Source organism: Lutjanus erythropterus, chromosome 21 (genome assembly GCF_056507025.1).
Source record: "Lutjanus erythropterus isolate fLutEry1 chromosome 21, fLutEry1.hap2, whole genome shotgun sequence".
Taxonomy (NCBI): Eukaryota; Metazoa; Chordata; class Actinopteri; order Lutjaniformes; family Lutjanidae; genus Lutjanus; species Lutjanus erythropterus.
In genome coordinates, this window is record NC_139337.1 from 26,717,112 (window position 1) to 26,744,914 (window position 27,803).

At 39.8% G+C, this 27,803-nt stretch overlaps 1 protein-coding gene across 1 annotated transcript in view; it reads left to right on the forward strand.

Moving 5' to 3' along the window:
* The window catches only part of cnksr2a (connector enhancer of kinase suppressor of Ras 2a), a 60,437-nt gene that overhangs the window by 29,767 nt on the left and 2,867 nt on the right, over window positions 1–27,803 (forward strand). The window contains exons 12-23 of the mRNA XM_084710403.1: window positions 532–621; window positions 3,027–3,241; window positions 6,376–6,427; window positions 13,626–13,801; window positions 15,896–15,969; window positions 16,106–16,177; window positions 18,183–18,250; window positions 19,572–19,669; window positions 20,226–20,444; window positions 21,956–22,097; window positions 23,856–24,080; window positions 24,831–25,018. Of these exons, the coding sequence (XP_084566529.1) occupies window positions 532–621; window positions 3,027–3,241; window positions 6,376–6,427; window positions 13,626–13,801; window positions 15,896–15,969; window positions 16,106–16,177; window positions 18,183–18,250; window positions 19,572–19,669; window positions 20,226–20,444; window positions 21,956–22,097; window positions 23,856–24,080; window positions 24,831–25,018 (1,619 nt within the window). The remainder of the gene's footprint in view (window positions 1–531; window positions 622–3,026; window positions 3,242–6,375; window positions 6,428–13,625; window positions 13,802–15,895; window positions 15,970–16,105; window positions 16,178–18,182; window positions 18,251–19,571; window positions 19,670–20,225; window positions 20,445–21,955; window positions 22,098–23,855; window positions 24,081–24,830; window positions 25,019–27,803) is intronic.

Genomic DNA, 27,803 nt, shown 5'->3' on the forward strand with positions numbered 1-27,803 from the left:
TAGATCAGAGTCATTGTAAATGTATTTTGTTCATTTTGTGGGTCTCGTGGTTTTGCAGCATGCATGCTTGTGGAACTTGTTTCTTTTCTTTTTTTTAAAGATTATTTCTGGGCTTTTTAGTCTTTATTTGATAGGACAGCCTGAGACAGACAGGAAGTGAGGTAGAGAGTTGGGAGATAAGGTGCAGCAAAGGGCCACGGGCTGGAACAGATAGCCTCAGTACGTGGACGCTCTACCAATGACTTTCCAGCTGATCTATTAGTTATGGAGCATCAAACTAGTATTGTTCCAGTTTCAAGTTTCATTTTGGTGTTTTGTATCGTGATACTAAACTTGGTACAACACAACTGCTGACCCTTGTGTTGCTTCCTACACTGATGCTCCTGCAGCTTCTTCAAACTGCAGCATCTACTGTAGCTAATAACCACAGATAGGTACCTCATACGACGCCACTTCAGATAATCTGAACTATCCCTTTAATATTCTCTAAGGTGGTTATTAAGTTTTATAATTGAGTGTGTGTGCTTGTAGGCAGGCTGAGGCCCATCTCCATGCCTGTGGAGTGTAACTGGGTGGGCGACTACGAAGACCCAGCCAAGCTTAGCAGAGAGAACCGCAGAGGTGAGTGCCGGCGTGTGGAGCGCATATGTGTGTGCGTGCACCTCCCGAAGAGCCTGTTAGATTCAGTTAAATGTTCCCGTCTCTCTGAATTACGAAGAGATCAGCGTGTGCGTGTGGAGATCAATGCGCCTCCATCCTTTCTCTAATTCTCTCTGTGATTAGCATCACAGAGAAATGAAATAAGAGGGGATGAGAAAGGAAGGAGGGGGGGAGAAAAGGTAGACCAGTTGGCACAAAAGCAGAGAAAATGAAAGGCAGCGATGAAGGGGAGGAAGAATAAAAGCGACAGAAAGAGAGGAAGAGAGACAGGAGGGAGAAAAGGAGGGATGAGAGGAGGCAGAAACTGAAAAAAAAAGACTATTCTCCCTGACCTCCACCTGAATCACTCACGCAGTTGCCATGGCAACGCTGACAGCAGCTCTTCTCAGTGTCTCACTTTCCTCTGGCCGCTGCCTAGCAACCAGGGGAGGACAGGGTGGGAACGGTGGAGAAGAGGTAGAGAGAACTGAGTTTTTACTCCCCGGCGGAGGAGTGCCGAGGAGGAAGTTGGTGGAAAAAGACGGAGGAGACCTGAACGAATCCAATAAACTCTCAGTCATACAGAAATATTCACACACACACACACACACACACACACACACACAAAATACATCATTATTGTCCCCGACACTGTAATAGATGATCCACATAACATATCTCAAAAACTAGCGCCCTCATTTTGATAAAACTTGTTGGCGTGAAGCTTAGATTGAGGGAGAAAAAATGCATTTGGTATTGTTTGATATTAGCAAAGTTTTTTTTAATCTTGTTAATCTATTCATTACTAATGATCAATTAAAGAAAGTGCTCACAGTTTTCAACCCTAGAGGCAGATCACATTATCGTTCCCCCGACGTCTGACAAAGTAAAAGTTGATCCATTTTTCCTGAAACCTGCTTTTCTCCAACCCACTTTAAGAGCTTCCATTCCTAACCTGCCAGGCTTGTTAGAGGAGTGCAGTGCAATATTAAAAAAACCTAGAAGGTCATGATGTAAAAACACTTGTTCTGGCAGTATTTTTTTAAGTAGTTTTAACTTTCTGAGTTGCAGCTTGGGAAATGTGTGAAAATCCTTTCATTCAGCAGCAGAAGCGGCATCAGAGTATTTTTTCCTCCAGATGCTCAGGAGAGTCTTTGAGGATTCGGTGAGGAAAATAACCTTCAGAACATCACCAGTTAATTATCTGTTGAAGGAACTGACTAGGCGTGAAACGATAATTGGCTTTAATGATAAACCACAATGAAATTCTTGATGATTAGATTTCCCTTTAAAATTTCAAATATTATTAAAACCGTGTTTGATTACAGCGCTTTGAAAAACTCTTCTAATGTTTGCAACAGTCTCTCAGAGGCACGAGCAGCAAGGAGGGTTTGTTTTTTGTTTCAAACCGATGAGAGGTTTTCAATATAAAACTTGGTGAAATGATTTCAATGTGTCTATCAGCACCTTTTATCAATACCACAATCATAAATAAAAGCAGATTCATGTGATCATTTTAGCCACTATAAGCATGACATGAAATTTTCATCTCGTTTCATTTTTCATCTGAGCTGTTTGCTAATACATGACTGACTGAAACAAAGGTTATGTTAATCCATAATGTGCAGCCCTGTGCAGCGTGTTTAGTGCGTTTTGGTCTCATCAAACATTTGCAAAAGAAAAGTTTTCAAACATTTTAAATTAAATCCACGTTTGCATGCCTGAATCTTCTTCTTCACTTCCTTTGTTGGCTCATTTCAACATTTGCTGCTGCATCACCACCAGCAACAATAAATGAAATCACATGAAACTAACATGCCAGCAGAATGTGTATTGCATCGCCTGTGTGTGTCCTTTCTGTGGTTCCTCTTTCCTACCAAAAACTGGTTTCTTTTCTATGTGACTGTGACCTTTGCTTAACCTTAAACCCATTAGTTTTAGTCGCCTAAATTCAAACCAAAACATTATAGAGGTGACAGTGAATTCTGTCTTGATCAACACCAGTTAGCCTGATGGTGGCGCTAAAACTGAAAGTCAGAGAACTGACTTTGAAAAGCTGTGGTGCATTTCCAGTTCAGATTTGATCTGAAGGCTTTGTGTTTGTTCTGTTATTTCCAAAATAACTGATTAGCTCAATCATGATGCTGTGATTAAAGGTCAAAATCTGTAACTGACTTTTTTTTAACCTAACCTTTGCGTGATGTGACCTTTTGGTGTTGTGCTTTATTTATGTATTTTAAATTTAGTTTCAAATTACCCCAGAAAACCTCACTGAGGTTAAAATGTTAGAAAACAAACAAACAAACAAAATAGAAAGAAATGATCTGAGCACTTCATCTATATTTGAGTTGATGTATTTGTGCTGATTTGACTGGTTAACTCCACAGAAGCGTCGCTGATGCGTTACGTGGGACTGTCCAGCATGGACGAGAGGACCGGCTCTGAGGACTACTCCTCCCACACGGCGCGTCCGGGCAAGCGGTCCAATGACACGGCCAAACGAGCCAAGAGGCGGAGCCACCACAGCCAAAGCCCCTCCCACTACGTCCTCCAGACAAACCAGAGAGATTCTCCGCCGAGAGACCCCGCCTCCATTTATCATGTAAGTCAGTTATTAATCTTCCCTAAAATCCCTTGAATTCTTCTGTCTCCTTACAAGAAGTTTTGACCATTTTTAAAGGGCGGCTCCATTATTTTCAGGCATCTTTTTGAGGCATTCGTATCATTCTGTTCATTATACAATCAAATTTTGGTCTTTATGTTTTAGCATCAAAAAGCTGTTTTCCCAAAATGGTCTATTTTTAAAAAAATTTTCTACATCATCTGCATAAAAAAAACTCTCTTGGTTGGAGGCGCAGTAAGCGATTCTCGACAATGATGATGATTTGCTTGTTGAGTCCAAGGCTTTGTTAAGTGGGAGGAAGCCAATGCTAGATGTTTACCCTTGTTTCTTTACGCTAAGCTTAGGTAAGCTAAGCTAAGCTAACGACTACTGGATCCAGCTTCAGAGTTATTGATCCTGGGAACTACCTTTATTCAAATGAAAAATGTCTCAAACTAGAGCCCACTGCTCCAAAATCCCTTTATTTAGAAAGTACACACTTTCCTTGGAGTTTCTGCCCATAATATCTCACTCTATTTTGATGTGAAAACATGAGGTGACCTTCGTTGTCATAGTTAACGGCCTTAACTGGCAGTTTGTTCTTGCACTCCTGCAGTGTTCCTGCAGCCTGTAGAGCTTCCCTGAGTCTGGGGAGAAGTGGGCGGGAGGGAAACAACTCGCTTCACCCATGGCTCCATAGATATGCTATTTGCTGTACTCATTTTTGCATGTGTAGCTGCTACATATAACCCCTTTGAGGGCAAAACCTCAAGTCAGCAGCATGGACAGGGCTGACAGTCACTCACAACAGCTGCAGGGAGAGAGTGCATTTGACGATCTGTTGGGGTTTTGGAATAAATGGCATGTTGGAAAAATGGCACCTCGATTTTCTTGTAGAGCAAGGATGTGCAATTCCCAAAATGTCAAGCTATTCCTTGAAGAGAACTAGTTTGAAAAGCAATGAGCTCTTAGCTTGAAAGATGTCAAAGATGCCAGAACTGATGAAGAAAGGAGTGCTCAGGATTTGAAGGGTGAAAAGTTAATTCTACCTGAAGTTGCAGGTTGTAGCTTGAAGATTGCATGATGTCGTTGCATAATCAAACCAGGTTATGAAACTGCTCTGACTTGTCTCCTCAGTTGCCTCCTCGGAGAAAAAACAAGTTAAGTGACGTAACGATGTGCCTCCTCTCTGATTTGTTTTGATACTCAGATTTGAGGGGGAAAAAGAAAACACTTGAGCTTTTACCCCGGATGAAACGGCGCCGTAGTGAAGCGTGATCTGAGCCGAATGCTGACTCGTTATTACCCCGCTGTCACTTCCATGACATCTGTCCGCCCTGTCTGTCCGTCTGAGCTCGCCGCTCTCAGGTCCAGACAGTCACTGTGGCCGGCGGTGACCTTATACATCCTGACAGCATCTCTTTGGAAATGAAATGTGTTTTCATGAGCGTGTGTGTGTGTGTGTGTGTGTGTGTGTATTTGCAGTGTGCACGGATGCTGCGATGGCAGATGGCGTGTCAGTGGGTGTGGGCGGGACCATGTCATCTGTCTTGCTGAGTGTGAGGGCTGTGAGTGGCTGAGCTCCAGACTCTGACACGTGTAATGTTGTGACATCAGAGCTGGTGCATTGCCCCATCTGACCCACTGAGAGAGGTCACATCTCAGATGTATGATGACGTCAAATGTTTTAGATTTGAGGTTCTGTGTGGAGCCGAAGAGGACGAGATGTGAGGCAGAAATACTGCGATCTCTGATGACTGATGGAAATAAACATCAAGAAATCTGCTCAGAAATCGTCAGTGGTGGAGGAAATATTCAGATCCTTTACTTAAAGTTGGTTTAACTTATTATTATCAAGTTAATTTGATTGTACAGAGTAATAGCTATAGAATAATGACAGCATTTAGATCGGTTCCCTATGAACTTTGCTTTCAGTATAGAAATCTGGAAAACGAAGGCTGGATATTTAAGAATTTCGCTCTGCTTTCATGTCATGTTTTCTCCTCCCTCCTCCACCCTGATGACAGTTCCTGCCGCAGTGAAGCAAATTATTCAAATTATGTTTTATATAAAATGATGACATTTTCAGTTCACCTCTGCAGTGAACATTAGAGCCGCAACGGTAAGTCAAATAATCAACGAGTAATCGATTTTCAAATTAATTGCCTATTATGATAATCAATTAATCGGTTTGAGTCATTTTTTAAGAAAAAAAGTCAGAATTCTCTGATTTCAGTTTCGGAAATGTCAATATTTGTCAGATATTTGTGAAAACAACAAAAAATATTTGGTTTATTTACTCGTCTCTGACAGTAAACTGAATATTTTTGGTTTATGGACAAAACAAGACATTTCAGGACGTCATGTTGGACTTTGGGAAACACTGATTGACACTTTCAACCGATTAAATTTGCATTTAACTATGTGTTTGCACACACATCCTGCGTCCATTTGGAGCAATGGTTGTGTGCATCCTTAGAAAATAACTACACATTCACATGGTTAAACAGCAAGTATATCTCTGACAATATTTCCAAAGTGCTATTGATTGTTTCTTCACAGAAATTTGGAAACAAATGCGGCATGTCCTGTGTTGTTAGTAGTCTTCGTCTTCTTACTGGTGAAATTTACCAAAATTTCAACAAATATGGGATAAAAAATGGGGTTCAAGTTCACAGCTAAGTAACTGTCTCAGTGTCAGACCTTGAGATCCTCCCTTTTAGATGTTTGTCCTTCACGTTTTGCTTACTGATATTTCACTTTAATCCCGTGAGGCTGCTGAGCTCTATTTTCCCTCATTTCCTCCATCACCTGGGCGTCCTATTGTGCTGCCGCTCCCTCCCCTCCCGTCCCTTCCTGTCCGTCCCTCTGTTCTATGTTTAGAGGTGTGAGAGCTGCCGAAGTCCTCCATGAGGTCGACTTTTCCACCCTGCGAGACAGAGATAATGAGAGAGGAAGAGTGTTTCCCTCTGTATCTGTGCGCCTCCTGCCTCCTCTCCTCTTCTCCTCTCTCCCTAAGATCTGTCATCCTTTATATCTCGGGATTCTTTGCAGCAAACAAAGGCCACTGATTCATCCTGACAGCCCGCTCACCCTCCCTCTTCTTCTCCTCTTCTTTTCCAACACGCTCTCAGACATACCAACAGTCGTCCTCTCTGCAGTCAAAGACCAGGAAGAAGAATAAAGGTAAGCAGAGACGCCACCTGTTCCCTTTCATAGTCCAACACACGCCAGTTGTGGTCACTCACTCATTCGCTCACTCCTTCTCTCTCTCTCTCTCTCAGGGGTTGTTGAGCTAATCGATGTACCAAAATGAGAGAGCAGCTGCTGCTTTGATTGAGACAATTATCTTAGTAACACTTTAATTTACGGGTCCGTAATTCACTAATCATTTCCTAGAAAGTTTTGAGGGAAAAATATGTATTTTGGTCCTAATTAAAAAATGAAATAGAGGCAAACTTCTGAGACTTTTATTGTGTTTCTAAATAGTTGTTGATTTCCAGAAGATTTTTCATTAAATACAAGATTCCTTTAACACAAATAAATATTCATTCATTATTATTTTAGTACAGGAAAGTTAATTAACCTCTATGCTTGGCTGCGGACACATTTCCCTTCCAAAAAATACTCTGCACAAAAATTTGAGGCTGATGTGATTTTCCAACAAAAATGAATGCAAGCAATGAGCGTCGTGCATGAATATTTTCTCAGATTCAGAAAAGATACTGAGCATAAAATATCTTCATTAAAAAAAGAGAAAACTCCATCATTATCTGTTGATTGAAGGTCAGGTTTAGTTTTTTAGTGCACAAAACACTGCTGGTGTTTCACAGGAAAACAGCATTGCAGAATATTGCAAATAACTTAAGTAAATGCTGATCAGTTCTCCATACTGCTCGTCTGGTTCAGTTGAATGGGTGATTCTGCAACTCTGTTTTCCTGTGAAACTCCAGCAGTTGTGGACTAAAAGAACTAAACCCAACCTTCAATTAGCATGAGGGTGAGAAGATATAATGCCAGAATATTCCTTTAAGCAGGTTTATAATGCAGCACAAATGAGGGTTTAGTCAGTAATAGCCAAGGCCTAAAAGAAAACAACAGATCATGGTGATCGATGCCAGACAACACGTATGACACGATGGACTCAACAAACATCGTCTCTATGGAGTGTGTCGCTGTTAAATCCTCACACCTGTAACTGATAAATCCAATCACACTGATGCAAAGTTCGCCACAGGCTGCAGGAAGTTCACTTACGTCAAGTCTAGACTTTCCTTAGAAATAAGATAATTTCCACATCAAAGTAAGGTTTTATAAATAACTACTTAAATGTGTTTTTTTGCTTAAATGTTTTCCATTTTATTAATGAGGCCTCCGCTTTTGGAGATCCATTCAGGGAAGTCTATAATTTTAACAGCGTCAGTGTGTCACCCGAGGCTCATACTGTCACTGAAATTAAGAAGAAATGGTTTAATATGAAAATAAAGTCCCGCCACAACAAGACGATCAATGACTGCAGCAGGAGGAGGGCATTAAGAGGAAGTTTCCACCACGGAGATGGACGATAGACACCGGCAGGCAGTGTTATTTTCCACCACTCTACTGTGCTGTGATTGGCTGTGAGCATGAATAGTGGTGGCAATGGTGCTTGGGAGACATTAATGATTAATGATGATGAATGGATCAAAACCAGGACTTTCACACAGAAAACTATAGTCTTTGTGTCCTGTCTGAAGCTAGATGTCACTTTTAGCTTTTTTAGACTTAGTTTAGTTGTTATTTTCAGTTTTCAGTCAGTTTGTTTTACTCTGGTAACTTTAAGCAAGACAACTATGTGGTCAGGTTTACCTGTTTCACTATTTATAGGCACGAAAACTTAAATAAAATTAAATAAAGTGTTTCACAACATTACAAAAGACTCTCTGGCAATCACACACACGTTGTCGAGGCAACAAGAACTAGCCAATCATAGCATAGTAAGGCGGGACGAGGCAGAACAGTCTTGAGGGAATAAAAACGACCAATAGGCCTGACACCAATTTAAATGAATGATGATGGGTAACAAATAAATTAAGATTTGTGTTATAGTTCAAATTGCAGAGTCAAACAGGATAGTAAAAGTAGTAAAGAAATGAAATGTACAGTCTTTGTTTTGTATAACAGTAGATTAAATGCACATGACTCCTTCGACAGGTCTGCACGCCTCATAAAATATGTTCATACCGTAGAGAAGATTCAAATTATAAGAAAATGAATGTGTCATATTCTCCTGAATCACTCATGCAAACCACTGAGAACGATGCATGAGGCTCATTGTTCATTTCATCTCTGCTGAATGTTTCCTCCTTCAGTGAAAAGTCGATTTTCAGCGTCTGTGTGTGTGTGGTGTGTGTGTGTGTGTGTGTGTGTGTGTGTGTGTGTGTGTGTGTGTGTGTGTGTGTGAGTGTGTGTGTGTGTGTGTGTGTGTGTTTGTGTGCACTGGAGGGTTTTTAAAGTTTCCACATTGCCAGTTGCACGATCAGCTTCCAAACTAGCAGTGATGTGCTGTTACAAAATCATCTCGTACGTCTTAAACTGAGATTTAAAGTGATCTCAGGGAAACTCTCTCTCTTCAGCAGATGAAATGAAAACAGACTTTTATTGTCAGGCTCTGCACAGACATCATTCTGCGCAGTGAAGCTTGCAAGTAAAGGAACAATAAGCAGGAGGAGGACTTTCATATTTTTGCACAAGCAGCTGACCTGCTGTGCACTCGCTGAAAGACTCTCTTATGGTAGGAACTAATTGGAAAAAAACTATTTAAAAATGCACCACTGAATGCAGCGTCTGCATCTTCCTTTCCACAAACATTAGCATGAATTTACAGTTACATAACAGCACCTTTCTAGGAAACTATATTAAGTGTTGAACAGCACACACTTTGATTACTCTATGGACCTAAATGCTTGTATTCACAGTATCAGTCTATACCATGGTACACAGACCATCTGCTGTCTTGGAAAGACCACAGTGAAAAAGACCGAAATTAAAAAGAATTTATTTTCCCAGCAGCCTCAGGTCTTTTGGGACGAGTAGACAAATTCTTGTTTTGTTTTTGTTCTGCAGTACTGTAATACTACATGGAACAAGTGTTTGACTGTTACTCTGAAGTCAAAACCGCTCCGCCAAATAAAAATCTGCTCAAAGATCGTTGGTTAATGAACAAACAGGGTTCAGTGATTTAATAAGGTCAGACTGAAGAATTCAATCAAATATGGAGGAAGGGGATTTTCTATTAGTTGTGTTGATTTTTGATTAATGAATTAGTCATTTTAATCAATCAGATGGCCATGACAATTTTCCATAACTCAAGGTGACCAACCAAATGTCTGAAACCCCCCAAAATACTTTACATTTATATAAAACAGACAAATGTTGTGAGTCTTTGAGAATTTGGAAGCTGCTATATTTTTGCCTCACACAGGGTTTGCAGTCTTAAAAGTTTGAAAAATTCTTAATATTACTATTAATATTAACAATTATTTTTTAAATGTATTTATTAAAACTTATTGAAAGAATATAAATCCTCCATGCCAGACTCAATAACTCCAATCAAATAAACCATATGACAACAACAACAGAATTAAAAACAACTGAACAATAAACAATTTACTTATTTATGTTTTCAAGGTTAAGAATATGATTTAACTTGAATGTAATCCTTGAAAAATGCTTGATAGCCAGATAAAACCTGTTGGTCCCTTAATCTGGAAATTAAGCATTAAATAGTTATGATCGATCAAAGTTAACATGAACAGTTGGTAAAAGTGACAATATGCATTGATTGCTGGGGATATAAAAACAAAATTGCAATTGCATTAATAGTAACGACTTAGATGTGATGATGAAGATGTGAAGAGTCTTGAAATTTTTGGTTTAGATACCTTAAAAGTGCTTGAAAAACTGTACAAACCCTGCTAATGCAGGTTGTTTAGGTTGTCTATCAAATATGTTGTTGATTAGTTTTCTGTCTCATGACAAATTGTTTAATCGACTAATCGTTTCAGCAGGGTTAGCAGGGTCTTTTGCTCATATATTAATGTTTATGTGTAGGTGAAAAGACTGTTTATGTCTTTGGTGAGATATAAATAAAAGCTTCACCGAGCAGAAATCTATATCCTATAAGTTGGGAATTAATTCCTTCTGGAGTCGTCAAATTATTATCTGCTTCAACTTGAGCCTCCAACAACAGAATCATTTCGAAGTTAAGGAAAAACATTTTTCTCACACTCTGTGCAGAGATGACTGTATTTGCATTTTAACACATCATGATGATTTTGCAGATTTCCCTGACTGGACTGCAGGCGAGGCAGTTTTCCATCTGTTTGCTATATACTCTGCTCTTAGTCCACATGAGCATTTACATCTAAAAACCCAGTGATTCAGCAGTTCTTTGTAGGGCATTAATGTAAGACGAAAAGTACTCATGATTGGGTCACATTTGTGGAGCATTAAAAGTGCAATATGTGGTAATTTTGTACATTTATTTGTATAATTTTTCCTTTCTTTCTTCAGACAAATGAGACCAGGATTTGAAAGCCACAAACTGTATCACATAAATCATTTTGCTCCCTCAGTTTGAGTTAATTTTACTCTGTAATTGTCTTCTCTCCAACTCCCTGGTATCAGTTTCTTTGCCTCTTTGACCGAAGCTTTCTTTTCCTCTCACCACACTAACGAGGATCAACATGTTGGATGTGATTTTTTTTTTTCACTTGTTTCACCATCTGCCATCGTGAGAAGCTCTGAAAAGCTTTAGCTCCATCTGCACTTTTCTCAGGCGCCTTTGTTTGTTTACAGCAATTAAAACAAAGTTTGAAAATGAACATGATAATAATAATGATTTAATGATGTTTTAAAGCAGCATTATCTAACATTATGACACCTTCACTTACCCACCGCTGTCAGAAATATGGACTGGTGAACGTGAGCATTTGTTAAGATTACATTACTTAACAATTAAAAAAGCAGCGAGCCGACAGCTTTGCTAACAACAAGCAACTGCAGCAACACAAGACAACAAATGAGCTATTTATTTCACAAAGATCTCACCTAAGAATAAAAGTCTGAGATTTTAGGTGGCCCCTTCTCTCGTTATCTTCCTCCGTCAACGTCCTCTTCCGTCTCTTTGCGTCTCATGTTTAAATCATGTTTAAAACATGCAGCTTGAAATGCTTTGCATGAAAACTGGAAATAGCAATAAATAAAAAGCAGGCCATTTGATAGATCAACCAAAAATATATTTTTTAGGACATAATCAACAATTAAATGAAAAACATTTAAGGTATTAATGGTCCTTTAAGGCAGAAACTGTCGTTTAAAAACAGCATACAAGGACATTTGAGAGATTAAAATGAACTTATTCACATTCAAAGTTCAAGTTCACGGTCCCCAAAATGAACTAAATCACGTGTTAAATAGAAGCTCCTATCAGGGATGCTGGAGTCTATATAATAGCATCATACAAAATGTTTTTGTGATGGTTAATAATAATCATTTTAAAAACTGTGATAATTTGAATGGACAGGATTAGTTGTGTCTATGGTTATTAACAACGATTTACAAAAACTGTAGAACATTTTACACTATAGCAGAAAGCCAACTTGAACACCAACATATTGTTGAAATTCAGGGAACAGGGAACTCGAAATTCCGACTTTCCAGTTGAACTTGAACGCACCATAACGAATGCGAACTGCGCTGAGCTGCAGAGGGAGACGAGTCAGAGAAGAGTGAATATAACATGGATCTGTCAGTTTCTCACCAGATTTGATGGCTGTTGTTAGCAAAATGCCGGCTAACTAGCTAAAGCTAGCTAATCTACATCACTTGTTAGCTAGCTAGACTAATTATAGCTGATAGCTAATGTTAGCAGAACGCTTTCTAACTCGCTACCTTATCTAGCTCTACGTCAATTGTTAGTTAGCTAGCTAGCTAGTTAGCATGTGTTTTGCTAAAATGAGCTTTTAACCATCTTCAAAATGTGTGGGTTTTTTTTTGTTTGAACATAGATGAGCTTAGCACACAGCATATAAGGAAAAGTTGACCACGATGCGGCAGAATACCAAACTTTCTCAACTTTTACTGGAGCACAGAGAGAAAAGGGGGCAGGTCAGTTAGCTAACTGCAGCTACAGTTAGCAGCAGTTAGCAGTTACTATAGCAACAAATGAAGCTAAACGTCGAAGTCCATAAAGGATTTGAAGCGTACCCTGCAACCCAAGTTGAGTGGTGGGTAGTCGTGTCAAAATGATTTTGATGCTGTTACTTTAAGGGAATTTAAAGTTATGATTTTAATTCATGCACCTTTACCTTTTAACTTTGTTACTTTTACCTGGATTTAGCCATGCATTCTGTCTTTATTGCTACCTCTGAGCTCTCTTTGATGATTTTAGTTGTACTTCAGGACCATTATAGTCTAAATGAGAGTTTCCCCCTCAATGTGTTTTTCAAGGATTTAAATAAATAAATGATGATGGTGATGTAAGTGAAATGTTACATAATGTTGGTTTAAATGTTCTGCACCCTTATCTATAAGGTAATGAAATATTAGCTACTCCTTTCGGTCCAGCCTGAGGCCAATCCTGATTTTTCTAAAATGAATAAGTCCGAAGTCCTAAAGCCAAAATTCAAATTGGTGATGGTATCTGTCTTTAATGTGGAGCTGCTCCATGGAAACTGAAAATATAAGGAGTGCACTCTTGTACATTTACAGGATGTTCAGTTCCCACGATATCAAAGTATACAACCTGTTAATTATCTTCAAAGTCTCTCCAGGCTCAAAACCTTTCCACGCTGCATGTTTCCTCGTGTTTTTCTTGTGTACTGTGGAAGAAACTTTTCTTGTTTAGAGATACACCGAACGCTGCACTTTCCACAGAAATAAATGGAATATTGAATTGCATTCTCCTTTAAAGTCGCAAGACTTTTGATACAGCACAATAAAAGTTTCTTGGCCGCCCTCGACTGAGAGCCAACTTTCCCTGGTAATCTCTAATGAGGAGCCTGCTGTGAAAAACGTTACAGGGCTTTTATGCCAGAAGGAAGAAAAAAAAGGCAATTTTTATTAAACACCTCTTACCGTACTGCAGTGCAGCAGTGTTCTGTCAAATCCAGACGCTGAACTCTTGCCAAGTGTTATTGCTACATTAGGATGTGGCATTTTGTGAATGCTTTTATTCACACTTACTATGAAAGAGTGAGCACTTACAAGCAGCATTAGTACTATGCTCCGCCGTTTGACTGACAATCTGTCTTTGCTTTCAACCCAACTTTCTGTCAGATTTTCTGATTTATATTCTCTGTTTGTCAACGCCGCCTTCATGTTTTCCTCCGTGTTGTTCCAGGACGGAGTTTGGCCTCCTTGAGTCGGAGGCGTGTTTCCTGCAAGGCGTTGGGCAGAGGAGACTGCGAGGGCTGGCTGTGGAGAAAGAGAGATGCGAAGGGTTACTTTTCTCAGAAGTGGAAGAAGTACTGGTTTGTTCTGAAGGACAACTGCCTGTACTGGTACATCAACGAGGAGGCAAGTCTCTTTTTATGCTCCAGCCTCTTATCTGAATTTTTTATTGGTATGAGATGCTGAAAAAGTATTTTAAGAGGCAGTTTCCCGAAAATTGGAACATATTTCATTGTGTTTTATAAAGTCGGGGCCTGAAACAAAGAGGCAGTGATGAAATTTGTCATAATCTGTTCTTGCTGTAACTTAATAGGGGCTATGCAAGTTTTTGTAATCGCTCTGTTGGTGCAGCTCTGTGGCAAAGACAAAGAGAGAAAAACACTGTGGTATCCTGAAGCTGAGCTACAGGAAGACTTTACATTGGAATATTAAACTAAAAGATGTCAGCCTGATTTATTTATGGTTTATTTGATACAGTGTAGACGAGAAAGTGTAGTATCATAGTGTGACCAGTGTATCAGATGTTAATTTGCAATTCAAACAGCGATGAAGAAAGATAGAAATATATCATGAAGCTGAATAAAAACTGACCTGTTGAATGAGACAGGTCTGTAAATTTGCAGACTTGAGACACTGATAAAAGACTCAACTTGTCTTTGACTTCATGATATGAGACGTGACATAGACTTGGGACAGATGACTCAAAAGGGCTTGACTTTTTTATTTAATATCTGAATTTTTGAGATATTAAGAAGCTACATTTGGTTTTGGAAACATGGTGATTGGGGATTTCTGGTGCACTGTGCGTAAACCTGGCAACCTACTGCAGACCAAGAGGCTAACAAAACCCACAAACAAAGGTACATAAAAAGTGTATAAGTCGGGTTTGCTGGAGTTTCACAGGAAAACAGTGTTACAGGATCTCCCAAACAATTTAAGTGAATGGTGACCAGTTTACAAACTGAAATGTGACATGTGACTCGATAGTATAAGTTGTATAAAGTCTTTGAAATGTTTCAAAAACCCTTGAAGATTTTAGCCATGCTAGCAGCAAGGCTTTAGAGATGTCGTATGTGGTCAGTCCATCTGTGGTCCAGACTGAAATATCTCAGCAACTGTTCAGTGGATTGCCATGAAATCTGTTACAAATATCCACAGTGCCCACGGGATGAATCCTAACAACTTTGGTGATCGCCTGACATTTTAAGCGATCACCACCACGAGACTGACATTTGGGATTTTTAGTCAGTTTATTTTGGTTTACGACCAAATACCCACAAACTAATGACATTTCCCTACTGCTGTATTTTCTGTTTTTTGCTAATTGGCAAATTCTGGCACGTTAAAGTCAGATACCACGGTAAAATAACTACTGTCAGAAACTTAAGTTTGTCAAACTAAGACTTCAAAGATTAGTTCAGCTACAACGAAATTAATCACAGGAAATGATCACAATCTCAAAAGTCCAGACTCAAAGACAACTACTTTTACATGACATTCATTTTCTAATACAAATATAACAATATTCCAAATGTGATACAGGTAATATAAACAGCATATTCTGTATTTTTGATATTCCAAATCAGGCCTTATTCTGAATGTAGCATTTTCTGATTAAGTCATGTGGGATTCTAATATTATTCAGGTTTTAGGAGCAGTCTTTGGACATGTATAGTATAAAAGACACACAGAATATGCGTTTCAATTGGTGGTTTTTAGTGTATTATGCGTCACACGTCCTCTTGCATGTTCACAGTCAGCTCCGGTCAGATATGCTGCACAAAAGAAAAGCCCACATATCTGGATGGCAGGTGAAACACACATACTTTTGAACATTATGAAACACCTGGACAGGTTTTTGGATGTGTGAATATCGCAGCGCCAACATTTTAAAGAAGAATGCAGAGCTGAATGTAATCAGGAATATTGCTATAGTATCTATTAATATATTTTCTTTTTTGGGCAAAACATGGAATATTTTGTGCATGTAAATGCAGGCAATGATTTGAAATTATTCCTGATGTGGTGGGAGTCGCTCCTCCTTCTCGTAAAACTCTACAACATGCAAATTTAGCACAACCTACAGAGTTACAGTCTGGGAAATCAAGCAGATAGAAATGAAGTAGAATTTTCCTGAACATTTTCTTTTAGCCTTTCCCACTCCGCTTTAACTTAGTATTTATCTTTCTGTTGATATCTTTCATTTCTCTTTCTGTTCAGGACGAGAAGGCAGAGGGTTTCGTCAGTCTTCCGGAGTTTAAGATCGATCGGGCCAGTGAATGTCGCAAGAAGTAGTAAGTGCATGATGAGAACGGTCCACTAAATATTTATGTGCATATAGGCCACTTGTTTATGTACAGTTAACATGCTCTCGTGAGTAAATGTTTGCCTGAAAAAAACAACTCCCTCTGTTCCCTCGTGTCTCTCTAGTGCTTTCAAAGCATGTCACCCCAAGGTCAAGAGTTTCTACTTTGCAGCAGATGGAGTGGACGACATGAACAGGTAAAGCAGCATGTGGTAAACACAGATGAAGGTTATGTAGAAGGGCAAATTCCCTGCCAGCCGGGTGGCCAGAGTGCAGCTTCCTGTTTACTATCCCTGAAGCACAAAACAAATATGTTTTTATTTGATAATAATAAAAAAGAAGGCCTGTTTTATTTGGAAACTGATGTGTTTGAAACACATAATTTTCCAAGATATTTCCACCGTGCTTCCAGTTTCATCCTGCGCGAGGGGCTTTCCAAACTGTGTTGTAATTTACATAATCACCCCCTAACCACAGAAAGGATTCTGTTAATAATTTCACTTGTTTCTAATGAGTTACAAATTAAAAATAATAAGTGATTTACAAAAATGTAATTGGTTGCATTGCTTTGGAAAAAAGAAGAATATCACCCCAGTGGGGGATTTTTACTCATATTTGAGAGAAATAAGTCTTTCAGACCTTTCTAAATTACAAATTAAGGGATAGTTTGACCTTTTTTTTGAAATATGCTTATTGACTTTCTTGCTGAGAGTTAGATGAGAAGAAGAAGCAGCTTGTTAGCTTAGCTTAAAGACTGAAAGTGGGGGAGCAGTTAGCTTTGCTGTAAAACCAAAATTTTTGCTTTCACACTTTGGCCAGATTAAAGAAACAATGTATAACGTGTTAATTATTGAGCTTTATAGGTGCTGGTTGGTCACTGTTGTTGTCTTTGCACAGAGCCAGGCTAACTGTTCCCCTGTTTCCAGGCTTTATGCTAAGCTAGTTGTCTCCCAGCTCATATAATCACTTCTGTTAAATGTTGTGTGTTCAATCATGTTAATAACTGTGCTTTATAGGCTTAGTTTTACAATGTCATATGTTCATATTAAACATGGCCAAAGTTTGAAATTATGAGGTAATCATATGCAAAAGTGTTCCTCGTGAGCAAAAACCTCAGGCCTCATAATGCTCTAAATTTCCAACATTTATTTTTCTAATTTCAACGTAGCTGTCGTATGTTGTCGAGCACATCGACAAGAGGAAGCAATGATGTACCATAGATTTCCTGTACAATGAGGAACTAGATAGTGGATGCAAACATGGCACCCATTCAGTCCAGTGAGAGTTGCTCGCCTGGCGTATGAGTTAAAAAAGTTTTCTAGCTTCAGGGTTTACTTCCTGGTTATATGGCCCACTGAATATGTGCAGTAGTGTTTGCCCTCTTGCCCCCCACCCATGAATTCCCACCCGGCCCATCAACTTCACACTGTGAAGACATCAGCAATTTTTTGATTGCTTTTTTCAGCTCGAGTAAAGTTTTACAAATATAAAAACTCCATGAAATGAGCAGGTCTCCTTTAAAGAGGAACACATGTCAGTCTGTTTACAGGTGTAGAGGAGTACTACTCTATATGCAAAAAATAAAAACTTGAATAAAGCCTTTCTTGGCTCCAGATTGAGCTGTACGAAGTCTGATAAATTGCCTGGAGTCATTTGATTCAGCGTCGGTTGGGACTGAAGACTACAAGTTTAAAGTTTAATGAAAAATATCTGCTGGGTGTGGAGTTAAAACGAAGTGAGCTCACCAGATCTCTGTAGCTGCTCCGCGTTTCTGTTTGAGGCTAGCGACTCAAGGCTACATTAGCCTCTACCAACATCACACATCCAAAAATAACCTCAGACCACACTGTGGGTAATATAGGCAGCAGGTTTTGACAAGGAAGGAGAACGCATTGGAATTAAAAATTAGGATGTTTGCCTCTGCTGGATCAGTTTTTATACTTGTTTTTTAACTGTCAGTGGTGACTCAGACAATGTTATAGGAGTGCAATGATGAATCAGTGGAGTACTTTTTGAATTTAAGATCTTTTTCTCATAATGTGTTTGTGTTGATGATGTTGCTGTTGTGTGGTTTCATTATGCAGCCCCTGTGGGCTGGTCGTGATATCCAGAGGGGTGTTTGTGCTTTATTTGTCTCACTATGTGTTTTTGTTTACGACATGAATCCATAAATCTGAACCTGAACTTCCTCCCTTCCGTCAGATGGCTCAGTCGTCTGAACATGGCCGCTGTGGGCTACGCCGAGCGAGAGAGGATACGCCAGGAGCAGGGTGAGGGTTCGTTCAGAGACTCGCTGAAGGGCACTTCAGCAGATGGTGGCTGAAAGATGATGTTTTCAAGTACCAGACACACTCATGTTCCTATTTATTTTCCTTATAGATAGAGATTTCGCTCACAGTACGCACATCATTACATTAGTACATTATTCTGAGAATCTAAAAAGGAGTTCTACGGGTCTTTTAAGATGTTTTGTGAGTTGGCGGAGGTTTAAAGTTTAGTGGTCATTGAGGGGGTTCTAGAGGTCATGTAGGAGGTTATTGGGATCCTTTTTGTAACTGAGATTCAAGAGATCTTTCAGGAGGTTCTTTTATTTTTCTTTTAGTGGTCTTTGAGGAGGTTCTACAGTGCTTTAGGAGTTTTGATGGACAAAACGGGTCAGAGGGGATCCTGTAAGAGGTTTTCGTTGCCCATGAGACTTTAGTCCTTCAGGAGGTTCTAGGGCTCATTAAGGAGGTTCCTGTGGTTGTTTCATAGATTTAGTGGCCAGTGATGAGGTACTATAGTACAGTTGGAGTGTCGGAGTAGGTTTTAGAAGTCATTTAGGAGGTTCTATGTTCATTAAGGAGGTTCTAGGGATGATTTTGTAAATTTTAGTGGTTATTGATGAGATTCTAGGTTACACTAGGAGTTTGGATGATGGTCGAGGGCTCATTAAGGAGGTTATAGGGGTGGTTTTATAGATTTTGCCGTTATTGGAGAGGTCCTGGAATATTTTAGGAATTTTGGTGTCCATTGAGAAGGTTCCAGAAATTCGTAGGAGGCTTATTAAGGAAGTTCTGTTGGTCGTTTACTAGTTATTTATGAGATTCTGCAGTACTTTTGGAGTCCTGAGGTCTGAGGGCTAATTAAGGAGGTTCTAGTAGTCTTGTCATAGATTTTATTGGTTATTTATGAGGTTTTAGTGTACTTAATGACTGCTGAAAAGGTTTTAGGGGTTCTTTATGAGATTTAAGTAGCCTTTTAATTTGTCAACCATCTATAGATAGATATATAGTCTCAACATGGCTGTTGTGGGCTACGCCGAGCGAGAGACGATACGCCAGGAGCAGGGTGAGGGTTCATCCAGGGACTCGATGAAGGGCACTTCAACAGATGGTGGCTGAAAGATGATGTTTTCAAGTACCAGACACACTCATAATCCATTTCTTTTGGACTAGATAGAGAGAGAGAGAGAGAGAGAGAGAGAGAGAGAGAGAGAGAGAGAGAGAGAGAGAGAGAGACATAGATAGATAGATAGATAGATAGATAGATAGATAGATAGATATGAATTGATGGTGTTTCTGACTCTGTGTGTGTGTGGGCTTCCTGCAGATTACTGGAGTGAGAGTGAACATGAGGATGACACCACCTCCAGCCCCAAACAGGACAGTCCCCCACCTCCATACGATACCTACCCACGGCCTCCATCAGTGAGTCACACACACACACACGACTGTATTACACACTCGTATAAAGTACATACTGTACTTGAAGGAGGCTGAAATCACGCTCAGTGCTCCTCCGCAGTCCATTTTAACAGTTAATGTTTTTGCCAATTTAGCCTACAGGGAGTGGTGGGGCTAAAATTGGTATAATTGTTGCTATAATTGGCCCTCATGCTGCTTTGCTCCACATTAAACGTCTTTGTCTTTTGGCTTGTATTTTGTAGCTTGGGATAAAATGAAAATCTAGAACAACAACAGCTTTTACAACACCTTTTTAGGCTGCTAAATTGTTCAGATAATAATGTTTGGAAATCCTTGTAATAAAGAGTCTTTGGTGTTTCTCCAAACACTGATTTCCACTCATGTCCAAACACTCATCTCTTCTTCTTTGTCTCTTAGTTTCTCTCTCACATACTTATTCAATCAGCACCCTGCCTCTTTGGAAGTCATCTCACTGCCTCACTAGATAGAAATCCTGTTTTCAAGTGTGTCAATTGAATGAGACCCGTCGATCAATTGACGTCTTTCTTCTCTCCGTCAGATGAGTGCCTACTTGGAAGGCCGGACCACTCGTCTGTCTTCCACAGAGACGTCTCGCTCTCGATCTTCCCAGGAGGACTTCCTCTGTGGCGAGCCCCCCGCGGCGGCCGCGGAGCCGCAGTACCATCCAGGCCCTCTCGGGGGAGGCACCACACACAGTGGGAGAAAGCCGGGGGGCAGCAGCAGCAGCGATGTGCAGTACAGATGTGATCCTGTAGAGGTGCGTATCAGCATGTCCAAAGCAAAATATCTCAAGAACTAACGGCCTTTAATTTTCACCCTTCGTAAGTCCCACCCCTTTTTGCTCTGTGCTCCAGTAACAGTTGATCAAACTTTGTACCTGGCAGAACCTCAGTCACCTTTATCTTTTCCTGTTTCCTGTACTCAGACATGCTATGTCTTAGAATCGTCTATGTTGAAAAGAAAACCACATTTTTAAAGCCACACATAGTCACATCATAAGTTATCTAATGTTAGCCAAATGCTAGCTAATTAGCTAGGTAACAATTGGTGTAGAGCTGTCAGATGTAACTAGCTAGCTGAGGATTGATCTGGACTAGCTAACTGGTTAGTATTAGCTAGTTTAAGAAGTGACTATATGAACCAAGAGACAACTAGCTTAGCTTAGCGTAAAGCCTGGAACAGTTGCGTGCAACAGCTTTACATAGGTAACAACATCGACCAGCACCTTTACAGCTCAATAAATAACAAGTTATATCTTGTTTGTTTAATCTGTACAAAAACTAAAATGTAAAAATAATAAAGTGTGGTTTTACAGCCAAGATAACTGTTTCCCCCTGCCTCCAGTCTACATGCTAAGCTAGGCTAACTGTCCTAAATAAACTGAAATATTTCCCCAAATGCCCAGCTATTCCTTAATAAGTAATTTAGAAAGGTATTTCTCTCAGTAAAATTCATTTCTTAAATAACTTACCTGCATAGTGTTCCCTAAATGGTTGATTAATGTGGTGTAGGCCAAAGTTCCCGATATGACTTTAGGGGGATGTTCCATATAGGTTATTGGTCACATTGCACTGCTACAAAGAGAACATTTCAATATTGTTCCCACAATCTCCCTGAAAATCCACCAAGGCTTTAAAAAAAACTCCACATCGTGACCACACGGGAACATTCCAGGAACATTTCAAAGCAACATTTTTCGCTCTTGGGATGTTTCACTCTAAAATGTCACACTGGCACACAATGTAATGTCACAATGTAATTGGCACACAGTCGGTGGATTACTTTCATTCTACCAGTAGGGACTCTTTATTACCTCAGAAATTATTTTAATGGCTTTTGTTCCAGAACCACCCACAGGAGAAAATTTACATTTTTTTAGTCCTAGTGCTCGCAAAGGTCTGAGACGGGCAAAGTCTCAGTATGTTTGGACCTCCCAACATTTTTGTAGAGTGTATTGAATATTTTAGACTCAAGGGGTTTTATTTATTCATTTTCTATTCTTTCACTTCACCAAATCCAGGAGTCTGGGACTGTGGTTTTCTGTTTACTTGCTTTTCAAAGGGAAGTGAAGTGAAGCAGATAAAAGCAGTGCAACAAATGAACCTTGCTACATCCGACTGTCACATTGTGTCAAATACATCTTTGCACAGAAAAGCTGTTTGAGAGACGGCATGGATCATAAGGAGAGTTACCATGATCCCAAAACACGAATGAATGAGTAATAATGCAGAAAAAATTGCTGTTTCTCCCTGTTACTGTTTCCTGTAGTACCGTTCCAGCCCTGCGGGGGGCAGTAGTGAGACAGGGTCTCCGGGACGCTCTTCCTCATCCCAGAGACGCTCCTGGCAGGACTTGATCGAGACACCATTAACAGAGGCTGGACTGCACTACCTACAAACTGGACCTCTCGGTAACACTCCAGTGTCGAAACATTTGACTCAGGCAGCTGTTAAATGTTGGCATGCGAGACGAACTTCAGACACAGAGTAGCGACCAGTACAACGATGCTTTGACTTCGAACACTAGCAGTGTGAACTAGCAGCTGCAGAAAGTGTTTGCACAGGCAGTAACATAATACAACTCTGATGCTGTTATCGACAAGATAAAATTACTAAAGGCAATGTTGGATGTTGAATGTATAAATCCAGTGTGGGAATGGCGGACTCCGCCACGAACAGTTGCTGTATTTCAGTCCAAATCAGCAAAAGAAAAAGAATGTTGAAACATTTGAATCAGTGTGTTCAGGCAGCTGCTAAAGTTTGCCATGTAAGATGAACTTCAGACCCAGAGTCTCTACCAGTGCAACGATGCTTCAACTGACAGTATTTTTTTTTACAAGGAAAGAAACAACTTCATGTTTTGCTTTTGATGCCAAATTTATAAGAAGGCATGCAGGGCTGGGCAATATATTGATATATTGTATTGTGATATGAAACTAGATATGGAATAAGTGGAGTGGAGTGATTTTCTAAACTTACAGACTATTCTAGCTGTTCTGTTATTTGTCTTTACCTACTCAGTCATTATATCCAAATTATCAAAGATTTTTCATTTTTTTAAATTATATTTTTATTTAATTATTTAATTAGGGATGTTAATGATTAATCATCAATTACTGTCAAAAATTTAACTGATTAAAAATGTACTAATTGATAATTCATCAGTATTATAGAATACGCAAATGGTAATTGCGCCTAATTTGACATTGTTTTGTCTGGCTGAGACGTGTTGAATAAGGAAACTTAAACTTGTGGGGTAAAAAAGAGAAAATAATGAAAGCTAGAATAAAATGAGAAAACAACATGCCTTAATAAATATTAATGATTTAATTGATTGTTAGCGTTAATGTTTATATTTTTAAGCACCGATAGTCATGCCTACAATTTTGTTGCCAATATCTATGTCATTACATCACCATATTTGGTCAGAAATATCATTAGATGTGATTTTGCCAATATGACCCAGTGATAATACAACAAAGTTATTTTACCACATTGGCCGCTTCCACCCTCTGGAGTCCAAAACATGTTGTCAGTCACGACTTATAAGATCAATAATTATTGATATCAACCTATAATAAACTTTGCTGTTGTGGTTTTTCAGCTATATCACCCAGGACTAAAGGAACAAATGATTAAATTTGCCATAGCTGTTTCACAAAGTTTATTAAGTTTCTTCTCACTCAACAACTCTCAAAATTGTGTGATTATTTCAGGGAGTCTGGCGATGTTGCCGTTACAGCTCAATAGTTAAATCAGTTGAAACAGACAGTGTGTTCACCAACATCTGCTGCTTATTTTGACAGATAAGAGAGCACAAAACGTGATTTGGATTACAGCAAACTGAGTGATGTACTCAGTTGAGTAGGTGGTCCTTCAGTGTGGTCACATGCAGCCCAGATCACCTGTACTTAGCGTAGAGCTGTCCACTTGTGATCAGATCACCCAAGACTCATTTTAATACCAGGTGTAAACTGGGCCATAGGTGCTGGAGAATTTTAGGTTGGATATTGAATATTTTTTGTGTTTTATTTGCACTTTTTCTACCTGTAAAATGACTGATGCTGTACTGACTTTCTAGTCAATAGTTCAGTCAGTAGTTTGATTGAAGAGAGCACAGAAAATATAATGTTTATAATTCTTTATCTCATGTTTTCTTTATGCTACAGAGGATGCAGTCTTTGCTGAGCCCGGTCCTGGTGGTGGGACTATGATGGCCGGAGCCGTCTACACTCTCCCTGCACAGAGGAATGTCCCGTTGCCCATGGCGATGCAGAGGCTGATTCCTATGGCAACCCAGGGAGGGAAACCCCGCAGCTTCACGCTGCCACGAGACAGCAACCTACACACGCTCCTCGCGCCGCCTGCGAAAGAAGAACAGCAAACACACAACGGTGAGTTCACAGTCAGGAACATACGTGTCCGGTGAAACACGTGGACACAATAGCAGGAGGAGAAAGAGCACAAAGAGAAATAAATGCAGCTTGGTAATGAGTGGGTGGGCGGACGTTAGGTAAGAGCAGAGAGGAAAAATGTGTCTCACATTGAATGACAGCCACTAGAGACTGAGAAAAAAAGGTTTTTAAGGTGAAGACGCTGACGTCAGAACATGTGCCAGAAATAAAAACGCTCTCAGGCAGACACATTTCCATTTAAATCATCATCATTTAAATCGAACACACACTCCAGTCCTACACTGATCTAATGAGGCTAATGAGACAATGGTGCAGTGGTTGCCAAGGTGAGCCCAGCGGCGTACAGACAGAAAAGTGCCAAAATAAAATAGTAAACAAGAGACAGTAACAAAAACATGAACAGTGAAATATAATGATGTGAATTCTCTTTCAATTCGTCAAGCAGAGGAACTAAAACTGCCAAAAGTGAGAATCTGAGGCTGGAGGGAAAAAGAGAACAGGACTTTATCATCATTAATGATCTTGCTATGACTAATAGAAGTCATTATAGTGTGTAGTAGAGGTGTTGAGGTGTGTGCTGCTGTCCTCCAGTGGCTGCTCTGAGATATAACTCAGTCTAATCAGGTTTCTGACAGCTCTTTAGCCTTTACCTCAAATCTTTAGAGTGAAGGAGCGTTTATATCACCATCAAATGAGTGATTCTTGTCTTTGTCTCTTGACTGTGTGAAGGCGGCAGCGAGGGTGCGTCCCTGGGCGACCTGTTTCGAGCGTGCGAGCAGGGCGGGGTGTGTCCCCTGGGCCGCGGGTCGGAGGGCAAAGACCAGTCAGAGTTCAGGCAGTCCTTCCTGCGACGGGCCGCCGACCCTCAGCTCAACGAGCGTCTGCACCGCCTCCGCATACTGACGTCCACGCTGAAGGTTGGTTCACACATGAGCACACACACGCACACACAAGCACACATGAGTGGGGGAATATATAGGATTAAACATCCCAACACAAACACACACTCAAAGTTATAATCCTTAAGATTTCTGTCCTGGATGATTTGGTGATTCAAAACTTGTAAAACTTTTAAAATGGCACTAAAACAAACTAGAATAAGTTGACCTTACAAGACACAAATATTTTATTGCATCACAGATAGGACATCTAATCTCATTGTCTTTCTTTGGAATCTTTAAGGCAGGAAATCAATAAAAGACTGTCCATTAGCGAGCTAGACAGCTTGTTGAAATAACAATGGATATTCACCACAATAAACTTACACGATATGATGAAATTACAAATGGCAATGTTGGATTACATTCGGCATCGTTTCTGATGAATCCTTCTCGTGTGTGAGGCTCCGCCACTAACAATTGCCGTGTTTCCATCCGAATGTATCACAAATTTTAAACCAAATTTTGAGTAAATTAACAAAAGAAAACGCAAATGAATGTTTTTTTCATTCACGGCTCTTATTAGGAGTTGGTTCATCGAGATAAGCAGTTGGTGGTGCCAATTCTGCAGGTGGAAAATCATCATTGCAGGAGGAGAGGGCGCAACAAGATAACAGCATTAAGAGAGTCGAACCTTAAATGGTGAAAAACAAGCAGGAGGAAAATATGAAAAATATATTTTTTGTATTAATATGAGGAAGGTTACATCAGATCTGTGTGGAGCTCTAACTACAAAAAACAGCTAAAGCTATCATAAAAACTTTTTGTGAAATTGAGAATGTTTTTTTCGCATTTTGCTATTTGCACCAACCTTTGTTATGCGATAAAATGCATATAAACATATGTTGACTTGCTGAGTTGTAATTGCAGAAAATTGCAGGCCATGAATATTATCAAAGACAGGATTTGATATCATGAAAATCTTAAGGATTATAACTTTAAACCTCATATCTGACATCCCACTGTTATGTTTTGTTGCAATTCTTGCAGGAGATTTCTCTTTTCTTTGTTCACACATTATTCTTTCACCCCTCAGAGTAATATATGATTTGTATGGGGTTTGCAGTTTCTGATACAACTCACTTTGTGTTGCTAACATTTGCTGGACTGAAATCTCATCACTTTCTGATCAAAATGCACCTTGTTTTTTTCTTCTCTGCTGTGGACTGAAGGAATGACCTTTATCACAGTGGATTATTCTTGGCTCATTGGGTTACAATAATCACATCCACACATCAATGCACTGAACCACATTAAATGTGAGCTCGGTGAAATGGACAGATTTGTACTCCTAATTATTTTTGTAGAGTGATACTAAGAGACTTAAATGTGCATTTTACCATGAATTTCTGATGCTGATGTACACATATGCACACATACAGTATACACACAGTTACACACATGCTGGAAAATGTCTCTGTGTTGTTAGTTTCAGTGCCGTCATCTGTCCCAGTCTGTCTCCTCGGTTTGGTTTGAGCTTTGTCGAGCAGCCATCTGTGGCTTTATGCTATATGAACAGTGGTTGTGTTTCTGGGCTGGGTGCCTGTGAATGGCTCTTTTGCTGTGGCTGTGTTTTTTTTTGTGTCTCTGGAGTTTGTATCTTTGTTGCTTTCTCCGTGTTCGTGGGCGGGGTTGGTTGGCGAGGGCATTTTGTTGGGGGGCCTGTGTCGCTGCAGTAGCTTTTTTGCGAGGGTCTGTGGCTTTGGCTGCACGTGTCTGCTGGTCACAGGTTGGGTGGAGGAGCTTTCATGTTTGTTCCCTGTCTGGCGTCTCTTAAAGGAATACACCAAGTTTTGTGGGGGAAGTTTTGATGCCATGTCAAATAATGAGAGCCTACAAAAGACACCAGTCATCCATGTGACCCTGGTAGACCCTAAATCAGGTTGTGTTTGTGTATTCAGGCACTGCTTACCAGCAGTGGTTGCTGTGGAAACAACAAAGAAATTTGTATTTTCTCTCTATCTTTATGAATCAATACTGAACTGAAACAAACAAACTACAGTCTAGATGACATGTGAAGATGAGTACCAGCTACAGCAATGTATAAAATTAAAGATGATGAGAAAAGTTCCTTTTTATTCATACAAATATATGATGACGATGATTATTATAATTTAATTTGTTTTCTTTTTCTTTATATCATATACGCAGTTTATCGTTCTGCTCCCGCTGTCCAGCAGGTGGCGGGAAAACATGAAACAAAATGGCTGGACTCGATTGGAAAACATTTACGTGCCATTTGCCAGTTGTGTGACACCAAACATCAGAGCCACTGTGTAGTGAGCATTAAGCAAGATGTCGTTTTAGGCCACAGCTAATGTTAGCTGCTACATCAACTTCTAAACAGCCAAAATAACCCTCCAGTGATTTGTACGTTGCATTTATGGCCCTGATAACTTTATTTTTCCTGTCGGGATTTTGATTTGCATGCACCACCAGACTCAGATAGTCAGCCAGAAGAAGATGAGTTACCGCAAAGCAAATTAACGTGGGAGTAAAGTTTTTATATATTTATGAAAAGACACAAAATAAACACTTTAAGTGCACTACTTTATTAGAAAATTATCACATTACATAAGATCACATTACAGTAGAATGACCCACTCTTAAAGGATAAAGCTGCTCTCCTCGTGTTTTTCCTGCATGCCTCTGTGACGTGTCACTTTAGACGGCCAATCACCAGCATCATTAGATCTTGGTACAAACTTGCTGCATGGCTCACTGACACTGATGTGATTTACTCCCTAGGTATTGATATTTGCTG